The sequence below is a fragment of the Meleagris gallopavo genome, chromosome 1 (assembly GCF_000146605.3).
Source record: "Meleagris gallopavo isolate NT-WF06-2002-E0010 breed Aviagen turkey brand Nicholas breeding stock chromosome 1, Turkey_5.1, whole genome shotgun sequence".
NCBI lineage: Eukaryota > Metazoa > Chordata > Aves > Galliformes > Phasianidae > Meleagris > Meleagris gallopavo.
Window position 1 is genome coordinate 77,061,569 of NC_015011.2, and position 25,681 is coordinate 77,087,249.

The 25,681-nt window shown below is 35.7% G+C and overlaps 1 protein-coding gene across 1 annotated transcript in view; it reads left to right on the forward strand.

Moving 5' to 3' along the window:
• SPAG17 (sperm associated antigen 17) overlaps positions 1 to 25,681 on the forward strand; it is a 100,982-nt gene that overhangs the window by 6,258 nt on the left and 69,043 nt on the right. Inside the window, exons 2-7 of the mRNA XM_031554714.1 lie at positions 1,118 to 1,258; positions 1,550 to 1,609; positions 15,465 to 15,593; positions 17,317 to 17,521; positions 20,101 to 20,295; positions 23,725 to 23,906. Coding sequence (XP_031410574.1) covers positions 1,118 to 1,258; positions 1,550 to 1,609; positions 15,465 to 15,593; positions 17,317 to 17,521; positions 20,101 to 20,295; positions 23,725 to 23,906 — 912 coding nt within the window. The remainder of the gene's footprint in view (positions 1 to 1,117; positions 1,259 to 1,549; positions 1,610 to 15,464; positions 15,594 to 17,316; positions 17,522 to 20,100; positions 20,296 to 23,724; positions 23,907 to 25,681) is intronic.

The following is a 25,681-nucleotide window of genomic DNA, read 5'->3' on the forward strand; positions in this document are numbered from 1 at the left end:
CTTACCTTTTATCATATTCATTTCTTTTCTTTTCTTTGAAAGGTTCTTTCCCTGTCTTTACTATATACTCAAGTTTTGTTCTATTGTTCTGCAAGCATTTTTGTATGCATTTTTCATGATATATGAATATGAAAATATTTTCATAAAAATCCTGAACAATTAGCTTTTCTTAAATTTCTCTTTAGCATGATGTGCGCTGAATAACATGAGTCTGCTTGCCTGTTCCTGTCCAGTATGACAGTGTCTTCGGACCATTTAGATCTTGCTTAGACCACTTGCTGAAACTGTTTCTGTGTTGACCCTAATGAAGTTTCATTGATATCCTTGCAGTTTAAACATGCAGGTTTGCAATAGAATATATTTAACATGGTGTGTCTTGAAGTGAGGAAAACACAACTCCCAGATGTATTTCTGGTTCATGTGCCACCAGTTCAGGTGTCACTGATTCTGATAAAAAACACTAGAGAGAGCTATAGATGTGTTGGAGATGACCACTCACTTTCTGAAAGGGATTCCAGTAGGTTGGAGTAAAAAAAGTGGAGATTTGCTTAAATTACCCATTTGGACAAAATTTATCTTTGTTAAAAATATGTAGTGAAAAACTGTAAGAATGCATGAATAGACAGATCCTTATAAAATGTACAAACAATGCTACATTTTTTAGAAAATAGTATCCAGTCAGTTTCTCTTTTCCAGGATGAGGAAGCTGGATTTTTTTTTCATTTTTCTAGAGCAAATAGTTAATGCCAACAGTATAAATACATACATTTAAATTCTACATCCTTTTTGTTTACCAGATTCTCAAATGTGCAAATGACATGCAAAAGTTATTTCACTTTTGTAACGTGTCAATGCAGTGTCTGCCTCTAAGGTGTTTTAGTATTATTGGGCTCTTGCTTTTTCCATAGCATAATGCTGCCACCTGATGGCAGAAATAATTGGAATAAATCAGTATGTACTTTTGCGGGTTGTACACTTTATTGCAGTGTGTTTCATATGATAATGAATATGTGTTAAATAAAGTCATTATGTCTACGTGCTCACTCATTCAAACTGCAGAGAAGCTTTATTGTGTGCTCATGTTCTAATGCATTAAATATTTTATTTTGGAAAGTAGGATGACTGGAAGCCTAGCATCGCTTTTGTGGTGGGAGCTAGAATTGAGGATGAAATTCACACAAAGGCCTTGTCCCTTGCTGTGCAGGTGCCACAGCGGAAGCTCTTCAGCGTGGTAACATGTGAAGATATCTTCAGACAGGTATTCCAAGAAAGGAACTTTTAATAACAAACCAAACCATAAATGAATTACTCTGGAAATTTTAAAATTTACACTACTTCATAGGAGTTAAAAATGGAAGTAGAGAACCTTACTATGTGAGTTGGTTTGCTCCCTGTAAGTGTTTAAGTCTTCTTCAGACTTTTCTCCAAGGTGCTCATCAAAGCTCCCTCCCTAAGGAACTTTAAGATGATTTACAATAGTCAATAACAAGTAAAATAATTTGTTTAAAATTAGAATCTGATCACAGCAGAATGCTTTATTTCCTTGCAGATTGCAGAATCTGGAAGTCAAAAGGGGAAAAAGGTTAAAGATGTGCCTATGTTCTATGAGGTAAGTTAAAACATATATTGCAAAGTCAGCGCTCTTACATTGAGGTAATTACAGCTGTGTAATTATGTTATACATACTAGAGTAAATGCAGTTCTACTGAATGTGTCTGGTATAATCACTCAGCTTAGTTTAGATACTTAACTGCTTTCTTTCTCTCATACCAACACATTTCTGTTGGACTATTAATTAGGTGAGAATCAAGATATCTTTTTAGAGATACTAGTTTTATTAGGAATATGTTATGTGGTCCTATTTTGATGGTAAAAATTACAGAAAAATATTAGACTCTGCTCTTCCAGATGCTCACAGTAATTTAGAGACTTATACCTTCATTTATTGGCATGCAAGCCCATAAACGAAACACCAGCTCTGTGTGCTAGTATCCATTATAATCTCAGTTTGATGTTAAATTCTAACCTGATTCGTCAAGTGGGGTATGTCATTGGAGTTGGGAGTCATGCTTAGTACAAAGAGGACTTCCTTCTCCCTACCTTGTTAATGTTTTACGTACAGCTTGTGAGAGGCTATAAAATTCTGTGATTAATTAGAAGATTGTTTAAAATTTTCTCAGGTAGAGTTTTATGGCCCTACAGACCTGGAACATAAAGAATTTTGGATCCCTCTAAAAAGATCTTGTTTGCATTTTAGTTCTGAAATGACTAATAAAGTTTTTATATGTCTCGGATTTTGGTGGACTTTATAACAGGTCTTTTTAGTTGCAGTCTGTTTTTCAGTAATGCCAGACTTCTATCTGAACAAGTCCCTTTGGAATTATTTACCACTGACATGACTGTGAATTTTATGCAATTAACCGTCTTCGTTTAGGACCAGCCTCCCAGGCAAACCCACCCTTATATTACCTGGGATGTAAAACCCTTTCAGTCCTACTGACAGAAAGATTTTGAAGTCTGGTTTTAAGCAGAAGCTTTGTATGATACCTGTATTTAATTACTAAGAGCAATTTTCCTTGTGAAGTGGATACTTATTAAATTCCAGCTGTCAGTGCTGTGTCTCATTAGCTACTTTCTTTATTCCTCAAAGACATTTTTTTCCTCCCTTCCTTTAACAGAGAATATAAAATGCCTCTTCTGACCTTTTGCTTGGACTCAGTTTCCTTTCTGGCTGTAGCAAATTAGAAGATTGATCATGTTGCCACAAGCATTAAGATCCTGCCTCTCTGGGCAGAAATTTGCTCCTGAGTGTGTGCTTCAAGTCCACGTACAGTCTGTGCATTCAAAGCTTTTGCTGCAATAGGGATAAACAAGTATGAGGCTAGCCCAGAATGCAGAGCTATGAAAAGCTCTTTAGAGAGGAGCATTTCTGACGTTGCTGCATACAGTTCTTCTCTGCTGTGGGACTCAACACACTTAAGGAATATGTACATTCCGCAGGTGCATATTCATTTCTAGTGATACAGTAAATTAAATTACTAAACCATTAATGGTCTTTGAATATATAAATATGCATCTGAAGTGAATTTCAGACTGATGACTGATGCATATTAGCATGGCTGTTAATGGTATTAACAGCAACACTGTTACCCATGCCATTGCTCCTGCAAATTGTGTCTACTCAGATGTTGGGTGTTTTAATAAGTTCCAATGTAGCAGTCTGCAGCACCTGCTCTAAGTCAAGAAACATTAACAAACTGTTGTGTTGGTGTACTGCAAGCTAGATATATATCATAGCAAAGCAATTCCTTTTGTCTGTTCTAAATTATTTCCCTTCAGGGCTTTTAACATCTTAGTGTGTTTGATTTCATATAACTTATTGTACAAATTGAAGAGGATAATAGCAGGGCTTATGGATGTATAGCTAAAAGATTTTGAAATTTAGTGTCTATCTGCTTTTCTTCCTCTGAAATGACTTGAGGAGGAGTAGGAGGCCTGATTTGTAATTTATTGCTATTTCCAGCACTTAATTAAATGATGTTAGGCTAATTATCTCATAAATATGTCCTTTTTTTTTTTTTAATGGAAAGAAAAACATTGCATTTCCTGTAAAATATTAACAGATTTCATATTGAGTCAGGTTTATTTCTCATATACAGATTTTCTAACAGACAAGACCTAAAGACCTATGTATTTTGAATAAAATATATGTATTATATATGTGAGGTATGTATCTTCTATTGCTTACGTACCTGTTTGTTTTGTAAGTTTTCTGTTAGGATGGGTAATGTTATATGTAATTATGATGCTTTACCACTACAAAATATGAGACTGTGTTTCAGTTTCCATATGTTGATTTTTGAAAATCTTTTCAAGCTTAAATTTTCCGTACTGGCTTTGTTCATCACGCTATTTTTAATTATTTTTTTTCTGGAAAATTCTGGTGAGATTCAGTTCAAAGGCTATAGGTATGGAAAGTTTTTTTTTTTTTCCTTACAGCATTTGTTTTCCAGCTTTGTCATACTCAAAAGGGCAGGGTTAGGAATGTTGTCCTTACATTACTCAGGAAATCTTGAGAAGGATTCTTGCCACATACACAGAAGGGAATAAGCTGGAGCTGGAAAGTAGTACCATGGTAAGAAAAGATTTTAAGAGAAGATGGAACCTCATGCAGTCCCTAAATGTGAAAAGACTGGTAGTAGATAACAGGGTTGCTGCAAATATACAGCTGAATAATGGATGTGGCCATGAGAGGGAGGGGCATGGGGGAGTGAGAGATGTGAAACAGTTTAGTAGTTCTCTCAAACAAGCTCAGGTGCCTAAGATAAAGGATCATAGAAAGATGAAGTAGGCACAAGTGGTAGAGATGAGAACAGTTTTGTTTGGATGTACATCCCAGAATGCTGCCTTCACAATGTGCCCTTGTTCTGATGAAACCTTGTAGCAGCAGCACTCTTTCCTACTCTGCTTGAACTTATCTCCACGACAAGCTAGTCTGGGAATCCTGTGTAGCCAAAAAGACTGGATTGCAATTAAAAATGTCTTTATTCCATTACATAAAAGAATTAATATACTAGCCCTGCTTTCTCACAGCCAAATTAATGGCTCCTAGCTACCACTGTCAAACAGGAAAATATCATCAAATCAGGGGCCAAACCCAAATTCTAGCCCATTCTCATCCCAGAATGCTGTGCAACTGAAGCAAAATGAAACAGCTGTAACTAGATATTTCTCATTAATCACTGAATAGTTAGGTAATTCTACTGATATGGGGGATGATAGGAGGCAGTGTGAACAGCACAGAGTGCACTCTAGAAATCCTTACTAGACTTAAGGACAGGTATAAGTGAATGCAAATAGAAAATCTCTTAGGCATGAAGTAGTCTTTTAGACAAGAGTAATTTCATCATCTGCTTAAAAAAGTTTAAATGTGGGTTATAATGACCTTTCTGCAGAAAAGATGAACATAAACCATGAGAAGAGGCCATTTAAAAACTAGAGTAAAGTCTGTGATAGCAGCAAATCCATAGGTTTCAGGGATTGAGAGAAGACTATGGTTCAAGAAGACATTTGAATCAGAAAGGAAAAGATTAATAAACTATTTGGGCTTTGGACCTCAAATGTAGTGGAAGTGTTTGGGTAGTTGAAATGAAAGTTTCCTGTAATTTTATTTTATTTTTTCTCTTCCTTTGCTCTATCTTTAATGATGCCTTTTTTTCTTTTTTTCTTTTTTTTCTTTTTTCTCCCCTCCATCTTTCCTTTCCCTGATATACATGGGACTTTGAAAGGAAGACTTTCCTTCTCTCTTCATCATTAGTAAATCCAAGTCAAAGCTCTATGTGTTCTTCTCAGTCGAGGCTGAGAACTGCTGGGTAGTTAGAAGTATAGTATTTTAGGTTTACACTTTTCTGGTTTATTCTATTTTAGCTTATAAGAGCGTTTAATTAGGAGTTGTGTCACTTGTCTAAGAGTTGGATAGCTAAATTTCTGTTCAAGAGTGAAAATTTCAAACTTGTTTTTCAATTGTAAATCTGATATATTTTCCCAAGAGATCATAGTTATGTTACATAAATACATAAATTAATACATATACGCAAAATATCACACCTAACTTGTTTCAACTGTTCTTTTTTAGTGAGAAAAGCTACTGACAAAAAGAAAAGTTGTCAACGCTATAGACCAAGAGTTGGATTTTTTATTTTTTATTAATACAGCTATCACCAGTTTGTGTGAAATAAATAAATAGATAGATTTCATTGGTAGAAGTGATTATTCTGACCTGTACCACTGGTCTCAGCGGGTTATTTTTCAAAAACAATGTCTTAAAACATATAAAATCAAAATCAGATATTTTTTTTTCTTAATGATTAAAAACAATCAATAATCTATTATAACTTTAATTTATTTCAGGGAAAACCTTTCCTGATAGAAGTTACTTCGAATATCATTGTGAATGCATGCTTCAGTGCATAAAAGTCATGCTTTCTAGATCAAAGGAAAACTTGCAATTAATCTTCTCAATATAAAAAATCTGAAATTCAGTTCAAATTTTCCCAATTTTTTCTCTTTCTTTGGCAATGTGTAATAGACTCCTTCATGTTTTTCAGTTCTCAAGTAATTTCTGTGAATCTTTGTAATGAACACAATTAATTAGTTTTATTTCATTGTGGAGTTAATGGTTTTGTTGAATATGTATCAAATACAAATGTAACATAATCCATGTACTCCTATTTGATAGCTGTTTGTAGACAAGTCTGAAGTTTGTAAAAGTTGTCTTAGGTACTGCCTTGCACTGAGAACAAATTTTAAATCAAATGGTTCACCATTGACCAATGAGTCCTTCCCATAGTTACCACTTTTCAGGTTCTCTGTGTTTTAAATTTGGTTTGTTTTCTTTGTTCTAAGATGCATTTCTTGTCATTTACAAAGTCAAATCATATTGCTTTCTCATGTTATGTTGTTAGCCAAATACTTTGTATAATGAGTTTTCCAATACGTTATATATAATTCCTATCTTTATTGTGTCCCAGAAATCCTATCATTGAAGACTTCGTCTTTTCCCAAATAATTTAAGTATTTTAAATAGAATAGTCTTAATATGTTGAAAATAATTATTTTGGAAGTTAGTCCCAGGTTTTGTAGAACCAAAGCTGAGTGTTGTAGTATGTAGTATGTAACTTGCATGTCACTTACAGGAACTATTAATATTTAAACAGAAGAGAATATATTGATTACAAGAATAGAATATATTGATTATAAATTTTTATCATTGGCTGAACACAGAACCTGTTCTGCACAGCAAATGGTTCTCATAGAAAACCTGATTTTTATTGTACCTTGTTGCTTGCAGAGAAGGAGTATCAACTCAGATACCTCACACTTGAGGACTGATAGAAGCAGAGAATGTGCCAATTTTATTGTTTGAGTGAAGATGCATAACAGCTAACTCATATTGACACACATAGACAGGCATATAGAGGTATTTACCTATTTGCAGTTTCACAAAACAACCCAAAGAGATCCCCAAATCAAACCTTCTACCGATAAGCATCGTATGCACAGTTTTCCTGTCAAAATCCAATTAAATTAAATGTTTGCATGTAAATCTTAATTAGTGCATGTTTTGTACAGCTCATTTTTGAAGACTAAAAGGTTATTGATTAGAAACAGAATCTCGCCTTCCTTTAAAATTGTTTATAGGGTACTTGTTGGTTTTTTTGGTTGTTGTTGTTTAGTGGTTGGGTTTTGTTGTTGGTGGAGGTTTTTTGTTTTTTTTTCCCCCCCAAGACTGTGCTGTCAGAATCCTTGGGAATTTGTGTAATATTAATAGTACTTCGTGCCTTAATAACAGCAGGATCAGAAGTATCCTTGAGTTTTCCTGGGATAAGTGAAGCAGATTCCCACCCTATCACTTCTAACTCAGGGTTCATTACCTGAAATATTAAGATCTACTGCAGGGCAGTAAAAATTGAAAAAGCTGAAATGGAGCAAACTGAATGAATTCTGGCAGAAAATGATAGATTTAAACTAGTCTTACTTCAGGCATTTCTGTGGATTTTTTTTTTGCTTGGAGTATGTGGAATATAGATTTATGCGGTAAGAGTTGTTGCTGGTAAGATTGTTTGAAGTAATTGTTAGTGATACCACAGTGTCCACAAAAAAGAAGAGATCCACTTTGAAAGGGAACTCAGCATGTAGTTCCTGGCATAGGTGCTATTATTGTATTATGAACATTTTCATGTATGCATATATATGTGTGTGTGCTGATGTGCATAAATAGTCAAAGCTGTCTTATTCTAATACTTCCTCACCTCAGTGGCATGAATTGCATTCAGGAATTCAAAACAATGTTTGTATCCTTTTTTCAGTAGGTCCTAAATACCTCATACCTTTCTATGTTTTTTCCCATGATGTCCTTTTTTTCTGCTATCTGTCTCTAACAATACTTTCACTGAAGAAGAGAGGAAAAAAAAAAAAAAGAAAGAAAAGGAAAGGGAACTAGGAACAAGGGTATGCATCTATATTGCCTATAGGATCTTAAAATAAATTTATAGTGTAGAAAAACTGAGCTACTGGTTTTATTGTGTTATATTTGTTTGTTTTTTTTAATGTAATACGGCTAATGATATCATACCTTTGGTGAAAAAGTGATATGAATCTCTCTTATCATACTATCCTGAATGAAGTAGCTTCATATATCAGACATCTTGCTGTTGAAAGAGTAGAAATGAAAATCAACATCTTTAGCCCATTAGCCTCTGCTATTATAAGAATTCTCACTGTCCTCTGTAGTGATTCTTCCCATTAACTCTTTTGTCATCCATTAGATTCTTGTCCCTAATTGCATTCATGATTCCACATCCCCCTTTTAGCTGTACAGTTTTCTACCCTACTTTGGTATTTTTGCAATCTAATGGCCTAGAGTACCTCTGTAACATTATATATTTCTTGTGCTTAATTCTTGCTGCATAAAGTTGATATATGCAATGCTTTTTAACTTGGATTTTACATCAGATTAATAACTCGATGTGGAAACAAAACTCTGAATGTTGCAGACATAATACTTGTTACTAAGAGTATTTTTACCCAAGAAGGCATAAGCTCTTGTGAGTTTTGTGGCAGCTGGAGGAGAGCAAAGATTGATTAGTAGCCAGGATATGTGTTACTGAAGAAACAAGTTTCAGAAATAACACAAGTAAGGAGTATTGTTAGGGATCCCTTTTGGTTTCTTGTAGAAACATATGATCAAAGGTGAATTGTTTTTGTGAAAGTGTATGTTTTGACAAAACACCATCAGAAAGGTTAAGATCAAGACTATGCTTTCTCGAAAGTAGAGATCGTCAATCTAAAATCTAGCCTTCAAAGTCAAAAGATGATGTGATTAGAATTTATTTTGTAGTAAAAGTTAGATTTTGTTTTCTTTCCATTGTAGAACAAAAATTACATCAAAAAGTGATTGTAAAATGGAATAGTTCAAGAGCCAGAACTTTTCACACACGTGTCATTGTTGTGTTGAGAATGCTTGATAGTAAAAATCACTTCAGCAGTCACGCTGACTGCTCAGAAGGATAAAAGAATTTAATTTTAATTTTGAAGGCCAGTACAGAGCAAAACAAATACTGCAATCTTAAATATTATAATAGAATAGAACTGTTCTCAGGTCAGCCTTTATCACGTGCAATTGTCTGAATGAGAGTTAACAGAATTTTATTGCATTTTATTAGAATTTTATTTATTTTAGTGCACTTTGTCTTTATACTGTATAGGTATACATGCTCAAGAGATTATTGGGAATTTTTATGAATTAAGATGCCTTTTACAGATGTGCTAGGGCCGAAGAAGAGTAGAGAACTTTAGGTTCTGCTATGGGTAATAGCTTCTCAGTGGTTTTCATCTCGCCTGTTGCCAAGCACCTACAAGGTAAATAGTTGTTTCCAACATGCATGCAGCTTGGTATAAATTTTTTTGGTGTTTCCATGCAGGTTTTGTTGAAATATGTGTGTAACTAAGCAAATAGCAGTAATGTCTGTAGCGATCTTGGAACTGGTAGAGACCCTTTGGAAAAGGAAGCTCTGTTCTTGTTTTGTTGCCTTCAAAATATCAGGTGACTATGAGGGATTAACTAAGAGTCATATTTCTCAAGTAGAGTAAATACCCACAGAATCCAATGTCATTGAAGGAAAAAAAGAAGTGCTTAAGGCCCAATGCAAATATGGACCACAGTGGAAAAGTGCTGCTGAGGAGTTTTGTGGTGCCAAGCCCCATAAGGCCATTGGGACTTCCCGTCTCACAGATTGTTAGGTTTCACAGGAAACTGGCAACTAGGCAGGTTCTGCCAGCACAAGGATTGATGAGACAACTTCACTTCTTAAATCTTTTTGTTCCTTGTCTTATTGGGTTCTCTCCCTTGCCAGATACAATATCAGAGAAACATGACTTCAGCTCTGTGAAGTTCACTGTGTGAATCCTTTTGGCTGAAGTTACTAGAAAGAATGTATTTCTCAGAAACACAAAATATTTTGCTCCTCAAAAGGTTTGCTGAGTACATTTATACTACTGAAATGTATATGTTTCAAGATTTGATCATAGCAATATATCTCTTCTTCTGAAAACATATCACATATCATCAGCAGACTGGTATATATTCTCTATTTAGAGAGCTTTGATTTCTTTAGTTGTTCCTCAGGAATTACTTAAATGCCATTTTATCTCTCCCCAGTTAGAGTGTTAAAATTGAACAGATATTAAAGGGTCATATGAGAGAATCTTTACTTTCCATGAAGCTCATCTTTGCTGAGATATCAGTGCTGATGATTAATCCTTTTGCTCACTGGATATTCACATTATATTTTTTAATTCCTTAGAGCAGTTAGGTTTGGTAGCAGTTAGGTGGCCAGGGAGGCATTGGAAGAATATGTCATAGATGGTTGTATGAGATCTTTAATAAAGCCGAAGTTAAAAGTCATCCTAATTTTTATGTAATGTATTTTCTCTTTTTTATTTAATTTGTGTTATTCAATTGTTTGTATTTCCTTTAAACATTGCCTGCTTGTAATAGTAAGACACACATGCACTGTACGTATATGTCTTAGAAAGTTCTCCTGTATTGCTTAGATTAAACCTGTTAAGATATCCTGTGGAAAAGGACTTGGGGGTAATGGTGGGTGAAAAGCTTGACACAAGCAAACACTGTTGCTTGCAGCCTGAGAGACCAACTGTATCCTGGGCTACATCAAAAGAGGGGTGGCCAGCAGGGAGAGGGAGGTGATTGTCCGCCTCTACTCTGCTCTTATGAGGCTCCATCTGCAGTACTGTGTCCAGACCTGGGACCCCCAGCACAAGGAAGACATGGAGCTGTTGGAGAGGGTCCAGAAGAAGCCATGGAGAGGACTGCAGCACATCTCCTGTGAAGAAAGACAGAGGAAACTGGGCTTGTTCAGCCTGGAGAAGAAGAGACTCCAAGGAAACCTTGTAGTCTTTTTGATAGTTAAAGCAGGCCTGCAGGAAAGCTGGCTAAGGACTCCTTATCAGTGAGTGTAGTGACAGAACAAGAGGGAATGTCATTCAAGTAAAAGAGGGTAGATTTAGATTAAATATAATGAAGAAATTTTTCACTCAGAAGGTTCTGATACACACTGCCCAGAGAAACTGTGGATGCCCCATCCATGGAGGTGTTCAAGCCCAGATTGAATGGACTCCTGGGCAGCCTGATCTGATGGGAAGTGTTCCTGCCCATGGCAGAGGGTTGGAGCTAGGTGGTCTTCCAGCCCAAGTTGTTTTGTGATTCTGTGATCCCCTCAGATTGCACACTGACTGTAGAGAGAGATTTAAAGCACAGACCTTCTTTTGATATATATTTCTAGCTAGGTTTCTGCTCACCAGATTAGATTGTATTGTGATTTGGCAAAAATGGACTCACTCAACATATTTTAATAGGGCATGAACAGCCATTGCTGTTGGTTTGAGAAATTATTCCACAATAGAAAGGCAGATATTTAATACATGAATAGCATACATATTTGCTCAATATTGCTCAACAGTGAAAGTATCCTAGTCTTATTTAAGTAGGTTTGTTTGAAAACTAGGGTTTAGACTTGGAGGGACACTAGGTGAAAGAAAGACTTTAAATTTGCTTTTATTAGTTTTTAAAATTCTCTGGAATACATGTTGATAGTGTCTTTACTGATTAATGAAGGTGATTCACTGATTTGGTTTAAGTTGTTAGTCTACCTAATGGATACAAAAGCTCTATGTGGAGCTCTTTTCAGATACACTCTTGATGTACTGATTTAGGTGATCCTTGAGCTCACCTTGAATTGTGAGTCATTTATTCACCAGTGAAGGACGATGACTAAAAAAGTAATCTTTTGACATCATAATTGGGAAGACTTTCTGAGAGGCAAAAATGAAACAAGGGGAATGGTCTGACAGTACAGGCTGAATTACGTTTCGATGAACTGCAGGTGCAGTCTCAAAGAAATTTTTTGTCAGCTCAAGGCCCTCCTGGTATTCTTTCAAAATGATGTTACAGTATGCTGTTGTAAATGAAACGTTATCACCAGATTCAGAAATATTTATGCTGTGCATACACATGTCTTCTTTGGACAGAAGAAGTTTTTCAGATGGCATGCAGCTTTCATTCCATAGTCTGGCTTGAAAGCTTCTTACAAAGGATTCTCACAATACAGCACCACACTAATCTGATGGCAGATTGTTGTAAGTGAAGATTGCTTATTTTTCCTTCTTTCATTAGCTTGCTCAAAAAATACATATTTGAACAGTAAAAATTGTCTTCATTGGTATATGTAATCCACATAGCCTCTTCTGCTAAAGATAGCTTACTGACTCACTGCATCATCTAGAAAGGGATTTGTACTGCGAAGGAACTATGTTTCTGGTAGGAACCATTATGTGTGTGCATCTGACATATATGTGATGACTTTAATTTCTTAGTTTCAAGAACAGGGGGAAAGATGGGGCTCTAGCAAGTTTATCTTGCATGTAATGACAAAGCTGTGAAAATTGGTAATTTAAGTGCTTTTCTGATTATGCTGTAGCAGGCATAGTTGAGCTGAATAGGCTATACTGAAAAGGAGGCAAATTAAAAAAAGATGAAGGCTCAGACTTTAAATGTTTCCTAAGCATTTAAAACCTGCCTCCAGTCTCAACAACATCAGCATATGCCAGTGGTATAGTATCACCTACAAGCACTCGTGAAATGTTTGAGTGGCTTGAAATGCATGCCCTTTGCACCATGCAGCTAAGTCTCTGCATGGTTCATACTGCCACCATATGAGATCAAATACTGCATCACTGCAGCCTTTCTGCACTTCACAAAAGTGACCCCTGCTGTGTGAGGAATGCTAAGTTTCCTCTTCCTTTAAAGGAAAAGAGGCTCTACCTAACTGAATTTGTCTGTCCAAGTTTCCATGGTTTCTTACATAAGGAAAAGGTCATCATTGGCAGGATAAAGTATAGTCAATCTGAAATGAATCCACCTCATAGTATCCCAAAAGATTCTTTCTGTACTCTTACCAAGTCTTTGTCTTCAGCTTTTTGTTACTGAGGCTCAGTGGATTCTTAGTTGTTTATGCCAGGCACCTGAATAACTCACAGGGCCACAAATAAAGAAAACGTGCATGCATGTAATAAATTCTTTTATCTGCTCTGTGTGCATTGATTTATGTTCTATCTTTAAACAAGCAGTGATGAAGGATTGTTTTTTATTTCCTTAGGCATGTTGCAGATTTCACATTGCTATATGAAAAACTGATTACTTTCTTTTTATTGCCAAATGTTGGATGCTTATTTTATTCATCTTATTTGTCTGACCTCACTCCACAGTAGTAGAATGTGAAAGAGAGTTTGGTCTATACCTTTCTAACACTTAACATAAAAATTGTCATTCCCAGTTGTTGGAACTTGTTAGAGTTGTCCAAGCTCTATAACGAACTGGACATGTCTCTTAATTTCTGTGTTATCTGTCTACAAAATAGGAAAAGTCATGATGCATTGCATCTAACTGATAAAGTGCTTCAAGCTTCTCAGGAGGAATGGATTGTAAGAGTCTGTGCATTCCTTCCTTCTTCCATGAACAATAAATCAGCAACTGCCATCAAGCTGGGTTACTATATATACTTTTCAGGAAACCTCCCAGAATCCCTTCATTTCCTCTCTATTGTGCATCAAGAAATGAGCATCTCATCTAGATTAGGCAGTTAAGAAGCATTTCTTTGCATAAGCTGTTAACACCATTTATGCAAAAAAAAAAAAAAAAAATTCTCTAAGGGAAATTAATGTGGTATTTCTAGCAAACTGTCTTCCTTTCAGAGCTTTGATTTTCTCTAGCTAGCTCTAAGTTACACTTTTTTGTTGGAATGGCTTGAAGCTTTTACGGTGACTAGAGTCTGTGAACTTTTTTAAGTCTGCTCTTAACATATCATTGGTTTTCTGCCATGACTCTGAATTCACTAGGAATCTTTCCAGAAGCCTTCTGTGGTTGGTTTGTTGAGATAGTGACCAGAAACTATTCTTACTCAGACTACAAAAGATGTAAAACAAAACTGAGCTTTACCATTATGCATTTTCTTAGATGTGTGCTAAAGAGATTACCAGATTTATTAGTTTTGAAGTGGGAGGAGTATTTGGTGGTGGGAGGTTATAAATACTAATATTTTGTTTTGTTTCCCTGTTACGTGTTCCAGAAAAATCTAAGTTATACCAGATTTTCTTCTTCCTTTTTGTTTTCATTTGTATGAAACCGTCATTTGGCCTGTAATAGTCTGAATTCTATTCTGGCTTTGTTTTATTCAAACAAGCATTTTTAATGGCTATATTTACTTACCCAGGTTTTACTTGAGAAGTGAAAATTTCTAAGCAGGGTGAGAAACTGAAAGCTCAAAGCTAATGGTGTTGTTTGTATTAGACAAGACACAGTTCAATGAGATGCAGTGTGCACCTTCATTGTCTGAATGTTAGCAAGCAAAATTGACACCATATGTGCCCAACTGTAATTGCTCCAAGAGGGGAAAAGAGAAACATGTCAGAACATTTGAGTAACACCTAATTCAGCCCATGGTTATAAATAATGCTGATGGCTGCTTAAAAACAAAAGTAGGAAAATATTATGGTTATATTATTCCTCAACAGCACTTCCTACATAGGTGAACTTTATTATGGAGACAACACAAGTGAAAAGAAACGTATAACAACTTTTTATGATATTTTTATGTTATTTTATTTTTTTCGCAGTAAATAAAGTGGTTATGAGGCTCCAAGGAAAACAGCCCAGATGTTAGTGTGTTGTACAAAATTTAGTGGAAACAAGCTGTAAAAAACATAGTCATAAAACAGCCTGTCAATGCCACACATCTGGACAATGCAGCTGTATGTTCCCGCTGCTGTCATCACCCTAAGAAAACTCAATAGCCTTATTTCACCCCAATTAGGCTGCATACCAACAGAATCAGCAATACACAGGGAGGGGGTATATTTTCACCCATACAGACACTCTCAAATTCCCTTCAAGAAGTTTATATCTTTCATTCAAGGCTAGTGCCTCAGATGCTAGTCGCTTTGTAAACAGTATTCAAAATAACACCCTCTGATTTGGTGTCTGTTAAATACATTTTAGTTTATAATAAGTAATTGCTTAATGTTGCTTCTTTGTTTTTAAAAAATATATATACTTTACAGAGAAAACTGTGTATCTGTTGACCCTTAAATAAATCGTAGAAGTTTTCTCCCATCTGCTATTTTATAGCATTTATAACTTCATTTGAGGTTTTTGGAAATAAAGAATAGCTATGTATCATATGAATTTGTTGTTTTTTTGGAACGTGTGGCCACTTTGAGCCACACATTGTACAATGTGAAGTAACACCCCATCATTTCTGCATGTGAAATAAGTCAAATGCAATATTAAAACCATACAAGTAATAGTTATTTTTATTTTTTCTCTGCAGGTTGTAGAAGTAGCCAAAGCCATTTTGGATAGTGGAGAAGAAATTCCTGTTACACTAACTGGAAAGCTATTGAAATTTCAACTGCTTTGCATTAAACAGAAGGATCTTCAGAGAAGGGACGCTGAAAAGGTACTACAGTATGCTTTAGGGAGATTTCTTAATTAACTTTATGAAGCTAATTCAGGAACTATTTGCATAAATACAGCTATCTCCTCATACTTAACTTTCTGTAAACATCATTAGAAAAAATGTAAACAGAAATTTATTTAGGTTTTTGGAAGAAGCTCCCAGTTATTCAAATGTAGTTGAGATAGGGAAAAGAATAGAACTCTTTGCTTGAGTAAAAAGTAGTAATGCAGTATCTCAATCTTAGGACTGAGAGATGATAGAGCTGCAAACTATGTATCATCATTGTCCTTTTCTGGTGTTCCCTGACCTGACTTCCACATATCTTCTAGGGCTGTCACTACTAGCCCCAAGACTGCCTTAGTCAGCCTGATTGACAGTTCCATAGCAGGAATTTCAGCAGGCTTGCACAGAATCACTGTGACGTTGAGAAGAAAGGGAAAAGATCCTCAAAAAAGGCTTTTACTTCCTGAAGTACTAAGGACAACTAGTGCTCTTTGTGGGAATCTTGACAAATTCTAATATATATTTCTGCTTTCTTGAGGCTTAATTACATAAAATTATTCAAGTGCGATAAACAAAGTTTATTGTAGCACTACAGTCTGATGATTGTATCATCTGTTTTGATGTGTTATTCAGCTTAGAATTCAAATTCATAATATCAAAACCTTCCAGTTGAAATGTCCAAAGTGGAATAAATCTAAAGGTAAATAAGATCAGAATCACCACAGCACAAACAATTTTAAGAATCGTTGAAGACATTCCTAAGTGATACAAAAAAGGAATGTTAATGAAGGGAAGGAAGAAAAAGATTTTCAGCTCTGATTTTAGATTGACTTAAACACAATTGCTGCAGCTGGAAAGCCTGGTTGTCCAGCTGAGTGGGGAAAGACAATTGTGTAGAATAAACTGACCTACCTAATTTGCATGGAAATATTTTTTTCATTGATTTAATAGAGATTAAAGTGACACAAAAGGAATGCTAGCAGTAATTAAAATTAGTATATTTTTAGTGTATTTAAAAAACTTTATAAAACTGAAATTTCATTCTTACATAGTTAGTTCATAGTCATGATGCTGGATAGAAATATGGTGTTTTTTTTGCTCTTATAGCACCTCCCTTTACCGTAATGTATTTAGAATATTTAAATTTTTTACTAGATCTGAGCTCCTTAGGTGTATAACGTGAGACTTTGGATCACTATCACCATCTTTTTTCATTCTTTACTCTTAAATTTCTGAGTAAACTTAAATGTTGGGGGTTATGTTTGAAAATAATGAGAATGGCTAAGTAATATCCTGAATGAAATGAGCACAAGGCTGTTGGTTGTTGTTTGTAGTAGACAGTTATTTACATCAAAGACAAAATAGCGCAGGTACTATTTTACATGTTATTCAAGTGTTAACAGAGAGGCTGAAGACTTACAGAATTTGAATTTTGGTCTGATTTTCCTCCAGGTAAGGTTTCTGACTGCAAGTACTGTAGTGACAGTAACTGAAAGACAGTCACTCATCTTTCTACCAGTATCCCTGTTATTATTCATTGAGAATGTAATAAACTAAATGATGTGTTTAAGAAGAATAAAACAGCATTCAAGACATCTTCACTACAACATTTTAACACTGAAAAGGAAAAGTATTCAAATAAATAAATTGATTTTACAGCACTCTGCCCTTTGTTCTTCACAAAGGCTACAATGACAACTTAGTTTCTTTATCTTGTCAGGCTGAAGAAGAGCAAAAAAAGGAAAAGAATGGAGGGAAAGAGGCAGGCAAACCTCTTGGCAAGGAGAAACCTCCTAGTGGCAAGACAACTGAGAAAGAGAGAAAAGGAAAAAAGACAGAAGCAGCCTCTTCAGTGCCAGTTACTGTTAAAAAAAATACCCAATTGATGCGACGAGGAGAAAAGGAAGAGGAATACAATTATATTGGTATGTAAAACTGCAGATATGCTTCTGACAAACTTGCTAAAAAATTTTAAAACTAGCTTCTCATTCAGTTCTTCCTTTCTGTTCGTGTTGAAAGGTATGTTTGGCAATGTTAAAGCATTGCCACTTTGGATTTGAACAGGGCACTGTGCGCTGCTTAGAAGAATAGAAGTACAATAGATGGTAATGTCTAAGAAAAATACAGATGAGGTATATGTGGCAGGTTGACATCAAAATGTTTTAACATGTCTAAGACTAAACTAAAGTGGATAAATAAAACATATCTTTACACAAAGATTTCAGAACAGCTAAGTGCATTTGTCAGTATCCAAAGGCAGCTTTCTCTTTGTATTAATAAAGTAACACAGAGCTGTCTACCACTGTTTGGAGGTGAAGCCAAATTCTATACAAAAGGTAATATGATATTTGCTGTAAAAATATGCAGTTGGTACTGAGACCGGAAAAAATCTACTTCAGAAATGAGATTTGTAAGATAAACAATAATATTGCTGAGAAAATCTTTGTTAATGCATAGCACGCATGGTTGCAGGTATCACTGGAACAAAAACTATTGGAGAATGTACATACATCTCTTCATTTAGAACACAGTTATATTTAATTTGGACTAAAGTCCATCCTATCTATGTCAGAAAAAATGGGAACTCTCCCATTGGAGGAGAAATTGCTCATCTTGGATGTATATACTGAACCAATGCAGATGTTCCTTCCTCTTTCATCAGACTTTTGTATACATTTCTTTTGAGATCAATGGCATTGTCGGTCCAGATGTTTAGAACAAATCTGAATCTTAGTCAAGCTGGCAAAAGCACACAGGATTTGAACATTATCTTTCTATCTTGTTCATAACCCCTTGTTTTCTCAGATAAGGTTGGTCAGTAATAATATTCTTTTGATAAAGTTAAGGTTTTTCAGAGACTTGAAGTGTTTGAATAAATGCTTACGCCTGTAAGAATCAAAGCTAAAGTGATGTAGAGAATTCATGTCATCTTATTTATATATGTACAGAATATACTGGCCTGGATGGCTTTAATAAGTACTAATGTGGTTCTCCTAGGCCCTGTAGAAACAGTTTTATCAGAGCCAGTGTTTTTTTTATTTCTACTGTCTATCAGAGATATGTGTAAAATAAGATATTTTATTCCCCCAAGACCATACTTAGCTGCCTTTGTTAGCCGCAGCTAATAAGAAGACAATGTCAAAAAAAAAAATATAATAAAAAAAAAATAACTAAAAACTAACCAGTATGAAAAGTGGCCTTGTTTAGTGTGATTAGTAGCTTTAAGTTATAAACTACTACCACTGTTGTTATTCTTTTATTAACTGTGGTGGTCTTCCAAGGATATTTACAAAATAGTGGTAGAAATGGTTGCAAGTCATGACAAAGGAGAAGTTGCCTTGGTATTTTGCACTTGTGAAGACAGTACAAGAATAAAAAATAAACTCTCCAAAGATTGTTGGAATGTCAGAAAGTACTTACTGGTTGAATTTACCTTACAAAAAGTCTTCCTAAATGAGTAGATTGAACAGAAAGGGAACTATAGTTTCCTAGAAGTAAGACATATTCTATTTAGCATTAAGATTCTAAAACTGTGTTTCGTTGTTAGGACAGGATAGACTTTTCTAGTTGTATGTATTTCATAGCCAGCAAAGAGATACAGGAGCTTCCATAATCTTAGAGCGAATAATAAGCTGAATGAAATAAATGACCTAATGCCTATCTGAATACCTGTTTTTCTCCATGGGCCACAAATGGGATCTACTCAATAATTAACTTAGACTAAAGTCAAGTTTCTAGAAGGTTTATTTGCACTTACCTGATATAATGCTTGACATCATTTGCTTTGGTACATTGGTATATTGCTGTGCATATTACTACAGAAGCAATAAAGCAGACATTTCATGAAACTTCTCATCCATTCTCTAAAAGGAATTTGGATGAGTCTGGCCAACTATAAGGACTAGTGTGAGTTGATATTACCAGATTATGAGGGTTTTGACAGGGACTCCATCTTGCAAAAACAAACATGTTGGGCAGGGAGCCAGTGATTACTCCTTCTTGCGGCTAATCCTTCAAAATTACTACAACTAGTAGTACCATCTCTCAGCTGTGATAAAGTAACTTACTCTGTGTGTGCTCCCTGGCTAGCTTTATGTGGGTTGAAACTACCAGTAGAGCATATGAATATGTCCTGGAACTAAATAGTTGTTCTTTGAGAAAAGCAGTTGCAGAAAATGTACTGCTACAGCTAGCATTGTGGTTATAATAAACTTCTCCAATAATTTTTTTACTGTTGCTTCTCCAAACAGTTTTTCTCTAGGTGGTCTGCTGCTGAAGACTTTAACACATATAAATTTTAGCATATACATGTACAGTTATGCCAGTGAGGCTATAGAAGAGCTGCTTCTGTGACCCTAAATTGCAATATCCCTATGTTCTCTCTCTCTCTATATATATTATAAATATATATATATTAATTCTATATATATGTGTGTGTATATACAAAATTTTGTTTAGATGTTGAATTCCATGCTCCAATCTCTTCTGATTTTGCTTTGAACAGATGATGAACCAGATGACGGTGCCCATTATTACTTTATAATTTTGGGTTTCCACAACCTTCAGCTACTGCCGGTGATGTTGGAGCTTGGAGTTAATGTTTCAAGTGTAATCAAGATTTCTTCTGAGAATTATGAGCCATTACAGACATACTTGGAAGCAGCTAGATTTCGAGAAGAGTCTTTACTTTCACCTGAAGGTAACTTGGTCTTAAGAACAGCATTTGTGTAGAAAGAATAATGTCTCATATCCAAGTAAATACTGTTCTTCCTATTATCCCTGTACTTCTCTCCTTCTCTGTGCCTTATGTTTATGCATAATACTTGTGAGCAGCTGTATTTCCATGTGCAAAAATGGTACTACCATTGGTTCGGTCACCAAACCAAAGAGTTTGCCAGTACAAAAACTTGCCTTAGCTGGACAACGAAAAGAGGGACTGATTAAAGAGACAGTGTTTATAATCATAGTTCTGTGCAGCAGCCACCGCAGAACATTTTATCAGATGTATACCATTGTGTGTCATTATCCAGGAAAATCTGTTTCTAAGAAGACTTGACACATTTGGTAATTTCCAAGGAAGTGCACAGCTGGCTATTAGGTTGGGACTATGAGTCAAGCTAAAGAAGAATATATCACAGAATAACAAGCTGCCTGAAAACCGCTGAGTAGTGCCTCTTTTGAAAAGGACTTGGGTCCTGGTGTGCAGCAAGCTAAATGTGAGCCATCGTTGAAGGGCAGGAATATCTTTGAGTCTTTGAGACTTTTAAGATTATATTAGATCAGTGTATGTCAACAAGGATTTATTTATTTGTGGCTTGGAGCAAAAGTATGTCCTATTTGAATAGCTTTTGAAACAGTGTAATGCATGAAGATATACTTTTAGGAAGGAAGATAGTAACTTGTAAATACAATTGTGGTGTAATGTTTCTATTGTTCTTGTTATTAAGACTCATCAACTCTAGATTAGGAAGCATAGCTCTCTTGTTCTTTTTTTTCTTATCTGTTTACATCCACTAATGGCTTTCATTTTGTGAAGTTATGAAGTCAAGCATTGTTATTACCCTTTCCATATGGTTAGTTTTTTGTTCCTCTGATCACTCTATTAGCTTCACTACTATTATTTCCACTTCTCTTAGAGTTAACATTCAGAGCTCAGACCAATCTCCCAGCCTGACGAAGTGTAACTCATTTTTCAATGTATCTGCTGAAAATGTGTGACCTGACATACCCTAGTAATTTTTGGACTTCTGTTTACACAGTGATGGTTCAAAATCACTATGCAATGCATTAGTATATACTAGATGTTATTATTCCACTGTTATATGATTGTAACAGATTTTTGTTGTTGTTTTTCTACATGCTGAAATCATGTAGAGTACCACTAAATACTGTCTCATTTCTATTCCTGAAGACTTCAGTAATAGTATTAGTATATGGTAATGGTAGTATAATGACTATAAGACTTCAGTAATGTGACTTCATGTTAATTCAGTAAGAATAAAGAAGAGAGACAGTATTCAAAGGTAGAGCATCTAATGATTGATCCTGGCATCCCTTGGTGTTTCTTTGCAAGGGGAGACCTAAACATTGTAAACTTGTTTGTTTTATCATTAAACTATAGGATAGAGATAGTAAAACATTATTCCTCTGTTGTAAAAATAGAATTTCTAGTTACAATATTATTATCACTGAGCCGTTCCACTTCCTTTCAGGAACATGAAGAGATCAGTCTAGGTCTGAACAGTCTAGATACTGTTATATTGCCAAAATATGTGTTCAAAGAGCTTTAGGAGAACTTTGGTACTGGTGAGATACTGTGTAGAATTAGAGCTTATCTTCCATGAGCATCTGAAAAAAGAGGGAAAAGGAAGGATGTTCCTTTGTCTCAGGTGAGCTGTTAAAAGCATGGTACAGTTAAAATTAAGGGGATCATCCAGGCCAGCATTCTGTCCCCAGAAGTGGTCACGAGCTGATGCTAATGAAGAGGAAAAGGAGAAGAATAATAGGAAAAGAGCACTGAAAAGGAATGAAAATGATAGAAAAATATAATAAGAAAAGCATGGATGAGACTACTTTATGTGCACTTAACATAGCCTCCATTTATTTTCAAGTCAAGGTATAGTCCTGATCCTGATGTGTCTTTTCAGTTAACGTCAATTGTTTAGTTTAGTGTGCGCAGGTGGCCAAGAAGGCCAATGGCATCCTGGCTTGTATCAGGAATGGAGTGGTGAGCAGGACTAGGGTACTGGTGGGGCCTCACCTCGAGTACTCTGTTCAGTTTTGGGCGCCTCAGTACAAAAAGGACATGGAGGTGCTGGAGCAGGTCCAAAGAAGGGCAACAAGGCTTGTAAAGGGCTTGCAGAATATGCCCTATGAGGAGAGACTGAAGGAACTGGGGCTGTTTAGTCTGGGGAAAAGTAGGCTGAGGGGAGACCTTATTACTCTTTTCCAGTATCTGAAAAGTGCTTACAGCGAGAGTGGGGTTGGTCTCTTCTCACTGGTGACAGTAACAGGACGAGGGGAAATGGCCTCAAATTGCACCAGGGTAAGTTTAGGTTGGATATCAGGAAATAATTCTTTACAGAAAGGGTTGTTAGTCACTGGAATAGGCTCCCCAGGGAGGTGGTTGAGTCACCATCCCTGAATGTGTTTAAAAACCATTTGGATGTGGTGCTCAGGGACACAATTTGGCAGAGGGTTGATAGAGTTAGGGTAGTATGGTTAGGCTGTGGTTGGACTTGGTGATCTTTAAGGTCTTTTCCAACCTGAGTGATTCTATGATTCCATGATAGGACAGTTTTAAAGTTAATTGGCCATCACTTCTGATGGCCAATTAACCTACAGAAGGTTAGGGCAATTAACAGAAGGAAGGTATATCTAGTAATTTCTTTAAAGAGATCAGCATGTTTTGAAGAGTCCACAGCCTCACAGGGTTATTTGGGTTTAAATCCATAGGGCCACTGGGAAGGTACAAGTGGTATTTGGCCTTCATATCTAGGTTTTAGAAGTACTGAGCACCCTCTAGTCCAGATGAAAGCAAGTCATTGCAGATTTAATGTCCACATTTCTCTTAAAATAAGGGTATAATGAGTGCGGTTGATCTGGGACTTCGGAGTTTGACGTTAATGGAGAGAGACTTTTCTCTGTACCTGATTGCACCTTTGAAAACTTATCATTACCATGCAATAAAAATAAAAACCATGCAACTTCAGCCTGATTATTACTAGCAAGTCTATTACCTTAATCTCCCTCTAACCTCAATTTCCACTTCAACAAAACGATGCTAGTAAGGATTGCTTATCCTATACTTGAAGAGCTGTTGGTTCTAAATTTGTGCTGGCAGCTTTGGAAAAATATAGCCTGGGATTTTGATATTTCCTAAGTTTCAAACCTACACTACTATTATTGTGGGAGTTTGTTTGGTTTTTTTTTCTTTGTTTTTCTAACTACCATGTTTCACTCAGGCTTTTTCTTCCTGAAGTTTTTAAACTCAAAGTTATGTATCAGATTTTTTTCCAAGATGGTGAGAATAGGAATATTCTAACAGTACTTACAGAAGATTAACAACAGTTTGTGCTTTCTATAGAAGGGAGACATTGTATTATGATTTATTACTTTAAAATTTTAGATGTAGAAGCACAGGAAAAAAAGAAAAATGAATCTATCAAAGACCTGGAAACGTTTTGGAAATACCTGGAACCAGTTCTGAACAGTGAAAAGTATGGGTCAAGACTCTTTGATGTTGCCAGACTTCATCACCTAGTTAAGGAGAATGCCTTTCCTTCTGATTGGTCTGACAGAGAAATCCTGGTCAGTAGATAATACTTTCACAATATATGGCAAGCTTTGAAGTTTGCAACATTCAGCTTCATTTTAGTAATGGCAAGAATTTTAGTTTAGTCTTCTGTGAAACAGAACTAGAGTATGTTTTCACAAGATGTCCTTTGAATAAAAACACCTGACTTGGAGTTTCTTAATATTGTAGGCAACAGCAGCCTAGTTGAAAACAATATGAGCTGTTAAATTTATTCAGTCTTCACAATGACCCAGTTTGAATCTCATTAGAGAGTCAGGTGTCAGCATGAAATAACATAAAAATTATGTTTTTGTCCTTCTGATAGCAGGTCTACTTACTATTTATCAGAAAAGTCACATGACAACAAATTTAAACAGATGCAAAAATAGTTTTTGATTATAAACTGTTTTTCTAGCACATACTGTGTTACTTCTTGTTGTCCTACCCAAAACATGGCTTTGGTTTATTACTTTTCATAACCTGCTGAGTAAGAACTATTACTTGGTAAAGGGAGGCAAGGTGAACAATTGAATTTTTTTTTTGAACTGAGGATTTCAAATGCAGCAAGGTAAAGTGTCCGGTATTTTCCAGTCCATAATGGCAGCAGTAAAAAATATGTGCTAAAGCAAAATAAAACAACTTTCTATGATTTATCCTATTGTATTTGTGGTCTATATTATTACAGTTAAATGACAGACCATATCTCCCTAACACTTTATTTATAGTACATTAAATTCTGTATATAAACAATCTGGTGAGCTAGGAAGTACCCTTGATCCTAAAGGGATCAGAACTGAATTTGACAAAATCCACTGTGGTTTCTAAGGCATTCACTAAAAACACCTCAGTTGTGAAAATGTGTAGAGTTGCTACTCTATAACATTATTCACCATTGTATTTTCTTAATCTGATCCTCACATACAAGGCCAATTCTGGGAAAGATGTTCTTTAATCGTTTCTATTTCCCCTTCTCTTCTGAGAGTCCGTAAATATACTATGAGCAATTACCTTTACTGAAATAAAAGAAAAATTGTCTGTCACTGAAGTTGTTCCAGCAGATTGTAGTTGTAATTTTACATTCTTCTCTACCTCAAAATTCGTATGAGCTCTAAAGAAGTAATTCTTTAAAGAAATAGATGTGGAAAATGCAAGTAATGAAATCATAGAATAAATCTGTTCTGGTGGAATTCCTGGAAAGTCTTTGAGTACTATCTTGCTGCATCTCTGAAGTCCAAGAGCTATCAGAGAGTAACTCATATGACAAATTGATAGGCATTGATATAAAAATGATGGAGTAGATGCAGGAAGTTATCTACATTTCAGATACTTCATATAATGGAAAATGCTTCCAGAAATATTTTCCTTTTTTCAATAGTAACTGGTGGCTGGACTCAGAACTTTTCACAAACATGTCTGTCCTGAAATGAGGAAAATTAGAATCATAGAATAATAGAATAGTTTAGATTGAAAGCGGCCTTAAAGACCATCTATTTCCAATCCCCTAATGTGGTCAAGGCACTTCCCACTAGACCAGGGTGCCCAGGGCTCTACCCAACTTTCAAGGGGGAATTATTTTAAATTAAGACAGGGGAGGTTTAGGTTAGATATTAGGAGGAAGTTTTTCACACAGAGGGTGCTGACACACTGGAACAGGTTGCCCAAGGAGGTTGTGGATGCCCCATCCCTGGAGGCATTCAAGGCCAGGCTCTGGGCTTGATCATTCAAGGATGTGGCTCTGGGCAGCCTGGTCTGGTGGTTGGCAACCCTGCACAGAGCAGTGGCATTGGAA